Source organism: Xyrauchen texanus, chromosome 34, assembly GCF_025860055.1.
Source record: "Xyrauchen texanus isolate HMW12.3.18 chromosome 34, RBS_HiC_50CHRs, whole genome shotgun sequence".
NCBI classification, from domain to species: domain Eukaryota; kingdom Metazoa; phylum Chordata; class Actinopteri; order Cypriniformes; family Catostomidae; genus Xyrauchen; species Xyrauchen texanus.
The window spans coordinates 21,056,645-21,072,844 of record NC_068309.1 but is presented as its reverse complement, the minus strand read 5'-3'; the positions used below and the strand labels follow the sequence as shown (position 1 = coordinate 21,072,844).

The 16,200-nt window shown below is 38.5% G+C and overlaps 1 protein-coding gene across 2 annotated transcripts in view; it reads left to right on the top strand.

The window, feature by feature from the left end:
• The window catches only part of cnksr2b (connector enhancer of kinase suppressor of Ras 2b), a 49,808-nt gene that overhangs the window by 1,936 nt on the left and 31,672 nt on the right, over window positions 1-16,200 (top strand). For both annotated transcript variants that reach the window (XM_052104182.1, XM_052104181.1), the window contains exons 2-3: window positions 5,267-5,430; window positions 12,114-12,316. In XM_052104182.1, coding sequence (XP_051960142.1) covers window positions 5,267-5,430; window positions 12,114-12,316 — 367 coding nt within the window. The remainder of the gene's footprint in view (window positions 1-5,266; window positions 5,431-12,113; window positions 12,317-16,200) is intronic.

Below are 16,200 nucleotides of genomic sequence, written 5' to 3'. Positions count from 1 at the left end.
GATATATAATAAATTACTAGGGATAGTGAGACAGTGGCGATACCAGATACCAGTTTGCACACTCATGGCTAAAAGCATAGTCACAAGTACATACCGTTTTCTCTGTAAGGTTACCTCTCCTGACTGAGAGGCATAGGGAATTTTGAGAGGTATGTAGGCAGTCATTTTCTTGACATGTCCAAAAATTTGGTTCTAAGAAGCTGGGGAATTTTATCGACATCTGTCTGTTATGTGTGGAAGAAAACCTTGCAAGCTGCTGTGCAGATTCTCAAACACACGGAGGAACAGAAGATAACATGTTTATGTGCATGTGTATTAGTGTTAGGCTGCGTGAAAGACCCTATGGGCATGATGGTGTCTGTTTGTGTCTGCGTTATTATTAGAGCCTTCTGATCAGTAGCATGCAATAATGTACTCTCAACATTTCACTCACAAGTACACAATTCTTGTGTAATTTCTGGATTATTTATTTAGACTGCTGTCCATAGCATAGAATCATGTTAATATACATTTTTGCAAAATTATTTTTATGTGGCTCGTTGCACATATCACTGCAGTTTCCTGACAATACAACAACAATTAGGCTACTTTTATTCACTTTCGCACACATCATGAGAAAAACTGCAGATTATCTTTTCATAAACAAGCACTTTTCATCCTGTCCCTTACACAATGCATGCATCATATGACTTGAATCGCTGTCATTTTCTGCATATCGCAGCACCGTTTCGTGGTCTGTTCTGCATAACGCGGCTGCTCATTTTATCGTATTGCGGCCCTATTGGCACCGCTCGGTTCTCCCGATGACCAGTCCGCCCCTGATCGGCCCCAAAGTGCGTCGGCCCACCAGGAAAATGCCCGGTATGCCAGATTACCAGTTCAGCCCTGCCACCCCCTTTTGAAGATCCCGGCATGCAGCTATACCTACTTGCTCGGAACTGCCGCAATTCTTGTAAGGAACCATGCAATGTCCAATCAGGTTGCAGCCAACATTTTCCTGTATTTCAGCCATGCCTAGTTGGTGTGTTTTAAAACTGCAATCATGGCTTCTGATGTGTGGGATTTTGGGTTTGTTTCTTTGGTGTTGGTTGCATGTTTAACATCCTTTAGCTCACCTTAATATGTTCTCAAGGTACATAATCTATGGAAAGAGTGTTGCTGAGGGCTTACACATGGATGCTATTAAGGGTATGATAGAAATCTGGTTAGCAGCAACTGCTAGTGCCACCCTGCCCTGCCTAACATACCAGTGTCATGCCTATGCTAAGTAAACTCAGGAGGAAATAATGAGAAAACACAGCACTGTTTTAAGACCCACTCTGTAACTGGGTTTATTATAGTAATGTGTAAACAAAATTAATTCAATTCTGTCATTGATACTGGCCAAATCAAGTTTTGTGTAAGTCACTGCACCCCTTCAAACATTCTTACATTCAGAAGGAAAAGATCCACAATTACAACAGTTGATTCTTATTAGCCTAATATACATATCAGTGTAATAACTATACGATTAAAATATTTATTTTGGGGCTTTTTCTTCTTTTTTGTGTAGTACCTAATAAAAAAGGTATAGGAAATCATTGGGCAAAGAGAGGCAGAAATAGATTGGGACATGTTGCAGTCTGGATGTGAACCTGATTTCTATTAATACGGTCACTGTTCCAGTTTTTAATATTTTCAGTCATGCTTCATTAACATTTGATGTTTAGTTTTCCCACATTCACATCAAACACTCTGCGATTACCATGTTGCTGCTCTAACATTAGTATACAGCTCAGTGGCGATGATGCCCTGAGGTGATGCCACTAAGGGCTAGACAGCAGCCTCCCCAGTGCAGAAAAGGCTCTTGACCTTCCCACAATGCATCATGTCCAACCCGCAGACCCTCAGTGCTAACTGTGAGTCTCTCCATGGATTGGAATGCATATTTTTATTTTATTTAAAAAAACTAAATTTTCTCCTCAATTTGGCATGCCCAATTCCCAGTGCGCACTAAGTCCTCGTGGTGGCATAGTGACTCGCCTCAATCCGGGTGGTGAAGGACGAATCTCAGATGCCTCCGCATCTGAGACTGTCAATCCGCACATCTTATCATGTGGCTTGTTGAGTGCGTTAACGCGGAGACATAGCTTGTGTGGAGGCTTCATGCTATTCTCCGCGGCATCCACACACAACTCACCACGCACCCCACTGAGAGCGAACCACATTATAGCGACCACGAGAAGGTTACCCCGTGTGACTCTACCCTCCCCAGCCACTGGGCCAATTCGTGATTACTTGCTGGTTTTAACACAGAGAACCGGGTCTCTGATGCTACTGACGCAACATGCTATCAATCACGTGACAGGAAAAGGTAAACACAATTGAACTGATGCATAAATGTCTGATGTGAGATGCCGCTTGTCAGTACCTCGGCAGAATGGGGTCAATGTCAGGGTGCCAGAACATTCTGTAACAACGTGTTGAGGTTTTGTTGTGTTCCACTGAAAAGATAATGGCACACATTGTTTAAAACAACATGATGGTGAGTATTTTCATTTTGAGTGAACTATTCCTTTATTTTTCAAGAAAGTGTTGTTTGTGTTATCTGGGTCATTTGTATGGCCAATGAACATCAAGTATACATCCATTGCTTAGAGATTTCTGAAGCTCCCAATCCCTATTTCTTCTGGGCCAAACCAGTTGCCAATTCATAGATTCAGGACATTTTAGAGGATTTGAGGTCACATCTGAAATGGGCCAGCCTCTTAGCTGCTTTAGTCAACTTACTGTAAAGATAAGGTCAGTTTTCTTTCAAACGCACTCACTCACTCACTCACTCACTCACATCACTCACTTTTTCCTTAACCTACTTAACTGTTACACCCTCACCCTTTCTCTACATCTTCCGTAGTTCAAGCTGTTGGCCGACCACCCGCCTCGATTGACAGAGAATAATGGTCCCAGATGAATGTGCTGCACGCTCTTCTTTGTAGTATTTAACACAACTCAGCCACAGCGGCTGCAATTATCAGCAGATTAATATCCTCCTTATCAATGAGTTTACTGTTTGTGTACACTGGCACTGTGTGAGCTGGGCTGTCTCTGTCAGCCTCAGGAAGAGCACTGCTCACTAAAGGATTAGTTTAACTGCCCTACAGACCCTTTGTTTCATGTTGCGATCATTTATTATTATGAAAGTGTTTCTAAACAATGCCTGACCTTTCTGTACAACATATATAATAGTTTGAAGGGTAATTTACTAATGACTTAATTTCTTCTGTAGAACACAAGAAGATACATTTTGAAGAATGTTACTGTGCTCTTTTTTTCCATACAATGAAAGTTAATGGTGATTTTCGGTTAGGGTGCCAGTCCCTAACACTCTGCCTAAAATCTCCTTATGTGTTCCACAGAAGAAAGAATGTCCTACGAGTTTGAGTAAATAAAGACAGAATAAAAAATATGGGGAATTTGTCTCAGGTCCAAGATTTCTATTCAGTTCTCAATCCACTGGTACTCAGAGCTATTCAGAATCTTAACAATAATATTCCTACAATGTTTCATTAGCATTACAATACAAATGCCACACAAAGGCAACTGAATAATCCATTGATGCAAGTATGCTGGTTGTTTGTTTATTTATTTGTCTATTCAAACTTAAATATCACATATAATCTTCTCATTTCACTGCCATTTTAGTCGAGGTAATGAGGTCCTACTTAAATGCTCTGCCCATCTCTATAGCAACATAGAGTGACAAACCGTGATGATTCCTTCATTTGGAACAGGTTTAGATTAGCCTGGTAAAGAAGTGGATTTGTTAAGTCTCAATATGGCATGCAAAGCCATGAAATGCTCGCTTTCAGTAATTTTGAATATAGCTGGTATCTTAACTTTCTTTTCATAATCCATTAAATTTATGCAGTGGCTAGATACAGAAGAAAATGAATATCAGATTTGAGGAGTATTTAACATAAAACCAACTCTAAAACCTTGTCTTTTGTTGTGAAATTTTCACAGATAAGTGAACAACACAGTTAGAAAGCCCATGGGGAAGAAAGTGCTGTTTGGGAATGTATAAATTCTTAAAAGGTAATTTAAGGGAAGTGGAGAAGAGTAAATAATGCTGAGGACATGGGATCTTGGTAGAATTTGCTTGATACCGTAGTCAGAGGGATTCAAAAGTTCATAATGAAAATGCTTTTATTTTGCTTTCTTTCATTTAATATTTTTTCCATTACAAATTATAATATTAACATAATAATTTCAGTGAAAAAAAGACTTACATGAATTTAAGAATTTCTTAGTATTTACTACATATGTATCCTCTTTTGCTTCATTGACAGCATGCACTCAAACTGGCATGGAAGTTTGAGCAAAACCTGATGATCTTGTGAGCTTCATTTAAAGCAAGGACATTTTGTACACAATTTGTTTAATCATCTAGACATAATGAAGAATCTTAAAAAGTTGCATTTTACATCATAACATTTTTGTGAATAAAATTAATTACAAGTTTGGAATCCCATATTTTCAATTTTCAATGTGCAATGCTGATTCCTACTATATATTTGTTTTCGACAGGTCACACAGGTTCACAAACTTCTTTCCTATCAGCGTTGTTGAATTTATATTTATTTATATATGTATTAGATATTTTTCTCTTGGTTTAATTAAACATGCAAGAATTTCTGTGTCAGTGTATGATATGATGTTTTTTGTGTTTGCTGATTCTGTGGGAGAAAAAAAAATGCTTTTAAGGCTCAATATAGATGAAGGGGGAGGCATATGCTTCCCAGACAACAGCTAGCTCCTGCCAAACAGGTCTTCTTCCTATATTGGTGACAATAGTGCTTGAAGTCCACTGACATCTGTTCGTGACAGCAAAGCATTTAGAAGTTGTTCAAAGTAAATATTAAATAAGTAAATAAGTGTGTGTGGGTATACTAGACTGGGTCTGTGCTGGTGTACAAAATGAGGCCTGTTTAAACAGCTGTGTGCCAAGACTTTCACAGTCTCTCACTACTGTCCAAGAGAGTGGATTTATGTGTGGTTCTGTATACACACTCTTTTGAAGGATGCCACATAAGCACACACAGTCACAGTGCCCACTTTCCCATGTCAGAACTTATATATGAGGTTGTCATTGCTCGTTATCTCTGCTCTGTGTTGTCTAGTCATATTTAATTTAACTAACATGGGATCCAGAATGGATTAAGGAGATACTTTAGTGGCTTTAAAAATATTTTAATTTATTGCTGTGTTTTGTGTTGCTCTTTTCAAGGCTTGGATGACTGTCTGCAGCAGTACATTAAAAACTTTGAGCAAGAGAAGGTAGGTGGGGAACAGCTGTTGAGAATCACCCATCAGGAGCTCGAGGATCTGGGCGTTTCTCGAATTGGCCACCAGGAACTCATTCTGGAGGCAGTGGACTTGCTTTGTGCACTGGTGAGCACATCACTCTCACACACACACACACACACACACACACACACACACACACACACACACACACACACCTGTTGGTGCGGCTATCCTTATGAGGATTCTCCATAGACATAATGATTTTTATGCTGTACAAACAATAGATTCTATCCCCTAACCGTAACCCTAAACCTAACCCTCACAAAAAAACTGGTATGTTTTTAAGCAGCTTGAATTATGGGAACACAATAAATGTCCTCATAAACCACATTTATTGCATAATACCCTTGTAATTACCAGTTTGAAAATATCCTTGTAAACCACCCAAACCTGCCCAAACACACACACATGCCTTACCCTTCTTAAAAAACACATATTGCAATTGCTTAATGGGGCAAGAATGATATACAGTAGCTTGTTGGTATATTTATTTGTTTTTATGTCAGACATTTATTGCAGAATTACTTTTATAACAACTGTTAATAATAACTGAAATGGCATATTAACAATTAAACTTGACAGAGGTACCATGCCATGTCTACAAGCTTTTTGCTCTTTGTATTTTTTTTTTTTTTTTTGAGGTAACTTGTGCTGAAATGTGCTTCTAATTAACTGGTTTAGCTATAGTCAAAATTGTAATTGACTAAATCAACCTGACAAAATATGTTATAAAAATGAAAGTAATTTTATGGGTTAAATCAAGTAAAAATAGATCCTTGAGGTAACAATTGCAGGCTACCACTTTTTTCAGTGTATGTTCAAATGATCATGTCTTTGCATCCATTCCCTTGTTCAATGCATTTTACAGTAACCTGCCAATCATATTATAGATATCTGTCTACTGTATATAAGCCTTGCTTGGTTGATAAGCACAAATACGTTTTTTGTTGTTGTTGTTTTTTTTTTTTTTACTTATTTAGTGTCAAATAAGTGAAAGTGATTTTAGCAATTTTTTGTACCTCTCATTTGTCATCATTAAAATAGTATTAATATATTGGCAATATTATCTGCCATCGCTTCCATTCTGCTTTCTAGATATTGGCATCAACATTGTCCACTAAAAAAACCTGTGTTGGTCAACCACTAGATATTACCTTTATTCCCAAAGTATATAACCTGTTTTTCCCACGCTGCAGATATGTTTATGGTGTTTGCATTTTTTGCAATTAATTTTAGCCACAACAAACACTTCAAATCCTTGAAAATCCCATGGATTATCCCTCTGTTTCCCACTTTCATCCTGCACACCGTTTCCAGGCTATTCTAAAGGGGACAGATAAATAAGGACGATGATGCAGAAGGAGTCAAAGAGAGGTGGAGCAACAGTAAGAATGTGTGGGTAGAATGGGAAGAAAACTGGCAGCAGTCGGGGTGAAAGAAGGATAACAAATTAAAACAGAAGAGAAAGGCGTAGAGGGAGTGCAAGGAAAAGTGTGAGAGAATAAACACAGTAGCTGTGAGAGGATAACGGAAGAGGGCAGGAAAAGGAGGGTGAATGGGGGTTGTACGTTAGCCAGTGCGCTTCTTTGTTCCCACCATTTGTTATGTCATGTGGTTAAACTCAGCTAGGGCCTGAAAGCCTCTTATGTAATGCTTCTTTGGGTTTGTCCAACATGGAGCCCTGCTGAATTAAATATGATTACTCATCCTTCCCTCATGCTGTTTCTCTTGCATGACAGACCCCCTCTGGCTTTTTGTGTGCAGCAAGGCATTCTGGGAGAGCCGTGCTGCTGCATGACTGCTCTGGGGTATGGGGTAGTGGAGGGATAGGGGATAATGTGATGGGTGCCTCTACTGAATTTAAGCATGTTTTCACACTAGCTTTGGTAATCATTGCAGGGAATTCCCATGTTTTTTTGTTTTTTTCTCAAACCAGTCAATACCAGCCCTGAGCGGTGCATAGTGTAAGCGGTCTTAGTTATGGTTACACGTGCCATGTTTTCATCCAGTTTGACATATCAAGAAAGTCAAATAAAAGTCCAAAGCATGAGGAATTAATAATATCTCCTTTTATTTACACATCTTTAGGTTTTTCTATATTATTATTTTTTAATTTTACTGTCTGTATGTTGCCAAACACATTATTATTATTATAGCATCCTAAGCATCCTGGAACCTCTTAAGTGATCAACAGAGTCATGTATATAAAAAAACATTTTCATAGCAGAATTGATTTATAATAATAACACATACACTCTCTTAGCACTTTATTAGGAACACTAATACTGTGGAGAGCCTGCCTTTGCTCTCAAAACAGCCTAAATTGCCAAAAAGATGTTGGAAACATTCCTTAGTGATTCTAGTCCATGTTGACATGACTGTATCTGACAGTTCCTGCAGATTTGTCAAATGCACATTCAAGATTCAAATCCTCCGTTCTACCACATCCCAAAGGTGTTCTGTTGGATTCAGATCTGGCGACTGGGAAGGCCACTGAAGAACAGTGAACTCCTTGTCATGTTCATGAAACCAGTTTGCAACGACTTTTGCTTTGTGACATTGTGCATTATCATGCTGGAAGTAGCTATTAGAAGATGGGTAAAATGTGGCCATGAAATGATGCACATGGTCAGCAACACTCAAATAGGCTGTGGCATTCAAGTGATGACTGATTGGTATTAACAGGCCCTGAGTGTGCCAAGAAAACATTCCCCACACCAGTACACCACCGCCAACAGTCTAGACTGTTGACACAAGGCAGGTTGGGTACATGGATTCATGCTGTTGGTGCCAAATTCTGACCCTACCATATGTGTACTTCAGCAGAAATTGAGATTCATCAGACAGACTACATTTTTCCAGTCTTCAACTGTCCAGTTTTAGTGAGCCTGTGCCCACTGCAGCCTCAGCTTTCTGTTTTTGGCTGACAAAATTGGAACCCAATGTGTTCTTCTGCTGTTGTAGCCCATTCGCCTCAAGGTTCAATGTGTTGTGCATTCTGAGATGCTATACAGCTAACTACAATGTACAGAGTGGTTATCTAAGTTACCTTAGCCTTTCTGTCAGCTCAAACCAGCCTGGCCATTCTCCATTGACCTTTCTCATCAGCAAGGTATTTCCATCCGCAGAACTGCCACTCACTGGCTGTATTTTGTTTTTGGCACCATTCTGAGTAAAGTCTAGAGACTGTTGTGCTTAAAAATCCCAGGAGATCAACAGTTACACAAATACTCATACCAGCCCATCTGGCACCAGCAATCATGTCACAGTCGAAATCACTGATGTGAACATTAAGTGAAGCTCCTGCATGATTTTATGCATTGCACTGCTGCCACATTATTGCATAATTAGATAATCGCATAAATAATAGGTGTACAGGAGTTCCTTATAAAGTGCTCAGTGGGTGTAAACATTTAAATACAGATCTAACATGATCTTTGAAGTTGTTAATGGACAGTATATGCTTCTGTTGAAGCCATCAGTCTCTGCTATCTCAACATGTTTAATTGTGTTTAATAGTGTAATTCCTGATAAAGAATTACTCTACCCATGATCCTGAATAGGAAAGCACCACAATTCAGAGAAACAGAGTCGACAAAGTGCCAAAACAAGCATGACATACTTTTAATGATGCAAAAGTTGGTCTTCCTACACTCTCAGGCTACTACTTAAGCTATACATTTTTCAAATATCTGAATATTTTGCAATAAAAGTTTAATATATTTTTTTTATATTCAGTGCATCCGGAAAGTATTCACAGCACTTCACTTTTTCCATATTTTTCCATATTTTGTTATGTTACAGCCTTCTTCCAAAATGAATTAAATTCAATATTTTCCTCAAAATTCTAGAAACAATACCCCATAATGACAACATGAAAGAAGTTTATAAAAATTTTTTTAAAAAAATCTTTGCCATGACACTCAGAATTGAGCTCAGTTGCATCCTGTTTCCACGGATCATCCTTGAGATGTTTCTACAACTTGATTGGAGTCCACCTGTGGTTAATTCAGTTGATTGGACAAGATTTGGAAAGGCACACACCTGTCTATATAAGGTCCCACAGTTAACAGTGCATGTCAGAGAACAAACCAAGCCATGAAGTCCAAGGAATTGTCTGTAGACCTCCGAGACAGGATTGTAAGGCTACAGAAAAATTTCTGCTGCATTGAAGGTCCCAATGAGCACAGTGGCCTCCATCATCCATAAATGGAAGTTTGGAACCACCAGGACTCTTCCTAGAGCTGGCCGCCCGGCCAAACTGAGCGATCGGGGGAGAAGGGCCTTAGACAGGGAGGTGACCAAGAACCCGATGGTCACTCTGACAGAGCTGCAGCATTTCTCTGTGGAGAGAGGAGAACCTTCCAGAAGAAAAAAAACAACTCCTCAGTAAAAGGCACATGAAGGACTCTCAGACCATGAGAAACAAAATTCTCTGGTCTGATGAAACAAAGATTGGCCTGAATGGCAAGCGTCATGTCTGGAGGAAACCAGGCACCGCTCACCCCCTGGCCAATATCATCCCTACAGTGAAGCATGGTGGTGGCAGCATCATGCTGTGGGGATGTTTTTCTGTGGAGACTAGTCAGGATCGAGAGAAAGATGAATGCAGCAATGTACAGAGACATCCTTGATGAAAACCTGATCCAGAGCACTCTGGACCTCAGACTGGGGTGAAGGTTCATCTTCGAACAGAACAACGACCCTAAGCACACAGCCAAGATAACAAAGGAGTGGCTACTGGACAACTCTGTGAATGTCCTTGAGTGGCCCAGCCAGAGCCCAGACTTGAACCTGATTGAACATCTCTGGAGAGATCTGAAAATGGCTGTGCACCGACACTCCCCATCCAACCTGATGGAGCTTGAGAGATCCTGCAAAGAAGAATGGGAGAAACTGCCCAAAAATAGGTGTGGCAAGCTTGTAGCATCATACACAAAAAGACTTGAGGCTGTATTTGGTGCCAAAGGTTCTTCAACAAAGTATTTAGCAAAGGCTGTGAATAATTATGTACATGTGATTTTTTTTTTTTTTTCGTTTTTTATTTTTAATACATTTGCAAAGATTTCAAACCAACTTCTTTCACTTTGTCATTATGGGGTATTGTTTGTCGAATTTTGAGGAAAATATTTAATTTAATCCATTTTGGAATAAGGCTGTAACAACAAAATGTGGAAAAAGTGAAGTGCTGTGAATACTTTCCGGATGCACTGTATTTATAATCAACTATTTTAAAGAATAGTGTTTCGTTTTTCCATTGTTTTTAATTCAATGATGACATTTGCAATGCTTCATGGGATTGTAGTTTATTCCCTCATAAAAGACTTTAAGGACACAGTCTTGTACATTTGTCTTTTTATATAATGTTTTGCTCCAAATCAAAGTAATGTTGTGATTCACCTCGAAGCTGGTTGGTTTAGTTCATGGCTTAGAACTCTTTTATGAAGGATTTTATGAAATCTCTGAGGCTTTTAACACAGCTTTTGAGAGAGTTATAGAAAATGTGGGCAAGCAGAAATTATATTTGTTGTGGTCTCCCATTCACCGGCATTCAAATTTACCCTGCTATGCATTTACTTGCGCTCTCCAAACCCAGATAAGTCAAAAGAGTCCATTTGGAATGCTATAGGCAGCAAACGCACAAATCACACTCTACACAGGGGACTCAACTGAAGCAATTGATTTCAATTGAATTTGATGTTAACATGTTGCTAAGATAGCCCACACAATTATTGAATAAAATAATACATTTTTAATTGCACTGAACTATGGTATTTTTAATCTATAAATACACGTTTGTTTATTTATTTATAATTGACATTTCTCCTGCCTTATTCGCCATGTTTAATTTATCTCTTCACTAAGCTCATTGCAATGAATTTTAGGCAACTCACTGGGTTTTGGAGCAGTTGTGTTTTTATAGAAAGATGTTTTGTAAGTTTCCCTGTTACTGCGACAGTTTGTTAACGTATTTGTGGCATTAAGATTGCAATGGGTTGTGTGCCTCCGAATGACCCCTTTCTTTTTCTCCACTCTTACACGCACATACTCCATTATTTAAAACCACTCTCTGCCTCTATATAGGATGTTTTTTTAGTAGACTTGAGAAGCATGACATGTCGCTGGCCTTTCCTTTACCTAAAGAATTAATTCCTCTTTTAAAATCACATTCCCTTTCACTCTCTGGCCTGCTTCACTTCGTCTGCAGAGCGTAAGCAGCGCATATTAATTTCAGCACCCCAGTTATACTGTAGCATTCTTATAGCACACGTGAGCAGCTTGGCAATGCATCCAACAAGTGACACTGAAAGCAGTGAGCACATTAAATATGCACTATATTTTGCAATGTATGCTTTTATGAAGTAACAAAAAAGTGAACAACTCCTTTTGTTTGAAAAAAGACATCTATCGGGCTTAATGCAAGTTCCACATGCAGTGATAGGTGCACAAACAACACTTTCTATTCCGAAAGTCTTACTGAATCGAGATGATTTAATTGGTTTATAGCTACACTGTGGGGTTTGGATTCATTCCATGTAGATCAATCACCATGCAATCCACCTCCATATTTTATTTGGATTTCAAAATAAATTAGACAAGAACTTTTTATTTAAATTTAATTGAGGTTATAAAAGGAAAGTGTCAATCTAGTAATCCAGAAATCACTTTGTTTTCTTTATAAAGCTGCAGATCTATTACACAGTATATAAGTTGTCATTGAGTAAGCAGTATGTGTGAAACAGGCTTTCTCATTCTTGCTTATTCAGAACTATGGACTAGAGACAGAGAACCTGAAGACCCTCACCCATAAGCTGAACGCTTCAGCCAAGAACCTGCAGAACTTCATAATGTGTCGGCGGAGGGGTGGTCACTATGATGGCAGAGCCACCCAAAAACTCCCTAACGACTTCCTGACATCTGTAGTAGACCTCATCGCAGCTGCCAAGAGCCTGCTTGCTTGGTTGGATAGGTTAGTCCTGCAAAGAGTAACAAACACATATGCATACAAACACAGTGCCAATCATTTAACAAGTGTGGTAGACTCCAAAGGTTTTTGAACTGTGACAAACACACTGAAACCAAGGTACTCTATTCCTTTAACTTACATGATAAGCCTATATGCTTTATGCTTTTTCTACATCTCTGCGAAGAAGCAGGAAGATCACACTAGTTGTGCAAAGCATCAAAGTTCAATGAAGATAAATGTGAAACAATAAAAAAAGATTGCAATATTGTATATCACTGTTTTGAATCGCAATATTTTAAAAGTAAAGAATTCCCACAGAAGTGACACAGATATCAATATAATATTGTGTCGCCAGGTCCCTGCTGGTTCCCACTCTTAATATTTACTACCAAATATTACCACTATGTATTTACAGTACAAGCAAACACAAAGTTCAACTAAAGCAGCCTCAGTAATTCCGCTCTTTTATCTACCATGCATATGGTCATATGACCTCTCATCTTTGGTAAAAAGGCTCCATTGTGTAGAACTCATCGGTGAGGTCATGCGAGAGGCCACAGATGACACAATCGTGCTGATTTCCTTATGTAACACCAATGAGCAATCAGCTGACAAACAAAAGATGAGTAAAGAGCTTACGTAAGTCTCTTCTGTTTCCTAGGAGTTGGCCCTGAAAGCGGACAGCATGTCTACTTAACATTTATCTCTAAAGTATGTGTGCGAGTTCACGTTTGTGAGTTTGCATTAATTCCTCCATCCACTGAAGCTCTCGCTTGGCCACACCTTCTCGTTAGTGCAGTATGCCAAGTCTTCTGCCTAACAGCATACACTAATAATTCCTGATAGCAATTAATCTGCTGAGCTGTGTCCATAGATTATTTCTGGCGAGTGGGTCTTCTTTATTTATTCTCCCTAGACAGGATGACAGCAGGAGTGTGGATCTGGGTGATTGCTAACATTTGTTACAGTCTTATTATAAAGTGTAAGATAAGGAGCCTGCAGTCAAGCAAAGCAGATATTTGCCCTTAGTTTCCTCATTATGATAAACGAGTAGATATTAAATGATTTTTGCACAAGATATATAGTATGCAAACATTCAGTGCTTCAGCATGTTCCAAGAGTCACTTGGAAAGATTTAGATTTTGCTTTGTTAAACATATAAAAAAGGCTGGATATATTAAGAATACTGATTGTCTGATTAATTGTTACCTTAATTTGAACGATCCTGAAAATAAATCTTTTAATTTGACTTTTAAGCTTACTTCAGTTTTGGTTGTGTTGATTATAATCTCTGTTAACTAGGGCTGAAACGATTAGTCGACGTTATCGACAACGTCGAAGATAAAAAAGTGTCTACAAAATTTTTGTTGTCGAATAGTCGTTAGATGTCATTTAACGTAACATGAGATCACATTAAACTCTAATGATGACACGCCTGACTGAGGAGAGGAAGAATTACACAGTCCAGATTTCAATTATTATTAAAAAATATCAAATAAGTAAATACAGAAGCATTCTCATTGTGGAATAAGCAGAGCTGGAGCTCTTTAAAGAAAAAAACCCAGAATTACATCTTAAACGCAGTTATATTTAATATATTATAGCTTTATTAAAGTTCAAATAATATGGAAGCAGATCATGTAAATAACTACAAACTCCAAAACTAGCAGTTATCTGTGCGGTCAGCACCTCTTCTATGAGTTACACGAATGTCCCGATCTAATGGGGAGAGACTGAAACTGCACCTGGCTGATGCACACGGGAACGCTCGTCCCTCGAGCCTGTACGCTTAATGCAGCTAGATTATAACGTGATGGCTCACGACTTATTGAAAAATAATATATGCATCACTGTGCATTTCTTATTATGAAGAAAATTGGCAATATGCAGCTTTATTAATAAGAGAGAGTTTGTTTTTTGATGAGAGAGAGAAGTCTTGGCCCCATTATACACTGCAACAAAATAAATGTTTTATTTGTTTTTGTTTTGGCTTGTTTTCCAATATAAATGTCTAAAACTCCTTTTAAACAATGTAAAAAATTATCTGAGTTTTTATTTTTATCTGAGAATGTGGAAAATACACTTACATTTAAGATACATTCTCTTAAAGCAAGTCTAAATATCTTATATGTTGCTTCTCAAGTAAATGTACCTTGTTTCAAGGATTTTTAGACAATTTTAAATGGAAAACAATGGAAAAAAACTTGATAACAATAGTTTTTTTTTTGCAGTGAATTTCTTTACTGAATTAAACTTTTCTCCCCATTTGGAATGCCCAATTCCCAATTCTCTAAATCCTTATGGTGGCATTGTGACTCGCCTCAATCTGGGGTGTGGAGGACGAATCTCAGTTGCCTCCGGGTCTGAGACCGTCAATCCACACATCTTATCACGTGGCTTGTTGAGCATGTTATCGCGGAGACGTAGCGCGTGTGAAGGCTTCACGCTTTTCTCCGTGGAATCCACACACAACTCACACAACTCACCACGCGCCCTACCGAGAGCAAGAACCACATTACGACGACCATGAGGAGGTTAACCCAACATGACTGTCACATTCCCTGGTGTCTTTTGTTTGTGAACTTCTATGTTGAAATTCTTGTTAAGTTCCTGTTTCCCAGTCATGTGATGTCCTGTTTTCGCTCCATGTTCATGTGTCTTTTTCTCATTGGTTTATTGTCTTGTTAACTGGTCAACAGTCTTGTCTTTTTCATTGGTTCATTGTTTGGTTATTTTGTTATCAGTTCTAGTTTTTCATTGGTTTCAGTTCATCACCTTGTTATCTTGTTTTGAGATCTGTTTGTTTATTGGCTTATGTTTCCATGTACATGTATTTAAGCCCTCATGTTTGCCATTGTCTTTGTGCTAGTATTGTAGTTTGTTAGTGTAGTAGAGTCCTAGTTACGTCCTGTTCCGAGTCTAGTTTTCATGTTCACGGGTCTAGATAGGGTTTCTTGTATCACCTTTGTTTTTGGAAATAAATCTGCACTTGGGTCCTACACATCATCTTGTTTTGCTCCTGTTTGCTTGCCTACATTGTTACAATGACTCTACCCACCCTAGCAACCGGGCCAATTGGTTGCTTAGGAAGCCTGACTGGAGTCACTCAGCACGCCCTGGATTTGAGGCTTGCGTCTCCAGGTGTCTTTACTTGCTGAGCTACCCAGGAATACAGTTGAATTGGGAAATCTGTATCAATATCCAGCTCTACCTATAAAACAGACAGAATAAAAAAATAGGGCTGTAATATATAAAAAACAAATAGGGCTGTTATTATATTTTAAAATTATAATTTGAATATTAGGTAATTAATCATAATTAATGCTATGATTTCTTTTTTGGCCTTAACACATTAATTTCCTTTAAAAGGCATAAAAAAAGTAATATGTCAACACTACTTTTATACAAATCTTTTTTTTTAATCAAAATCAATTATGATAATTCTCAATTCTATGTTTATGAATAGGTTGCTGGGGGGCATAGGCCAAAAACTGATTTAAAGGTTTAAAGACTGATTTATTATGGCTACATCTTGAGTGGATCAGCTTGGTAGCTGAACTAAATTAGAGATAGTGGATTCTAAAGAGACACGGTGATCTTTGCAGTCTATATGATCCAGCACATGAGCAGAGCCTTAGTAAATTAGTGCATCGGACCAAGAAATCCACTCTCTCCTCAGCTCTCTACTCTTGCTTTTAGCTCTATCTGTTTCTCTCTCTGGTTTTGTTACTTTCCTTCTCCCTCTCCCTCCACATCTTGGGTCACCTCCTTGCTCTCATTCCTCACCATGTATGTCCTGCTTTTCCTGAATTAGATACAGTTCAGCTGCAGCAATGCAGACAGAGGGGTCAGAAAAATTTGGTTGTGATTAGAGGTGATCTAATGGT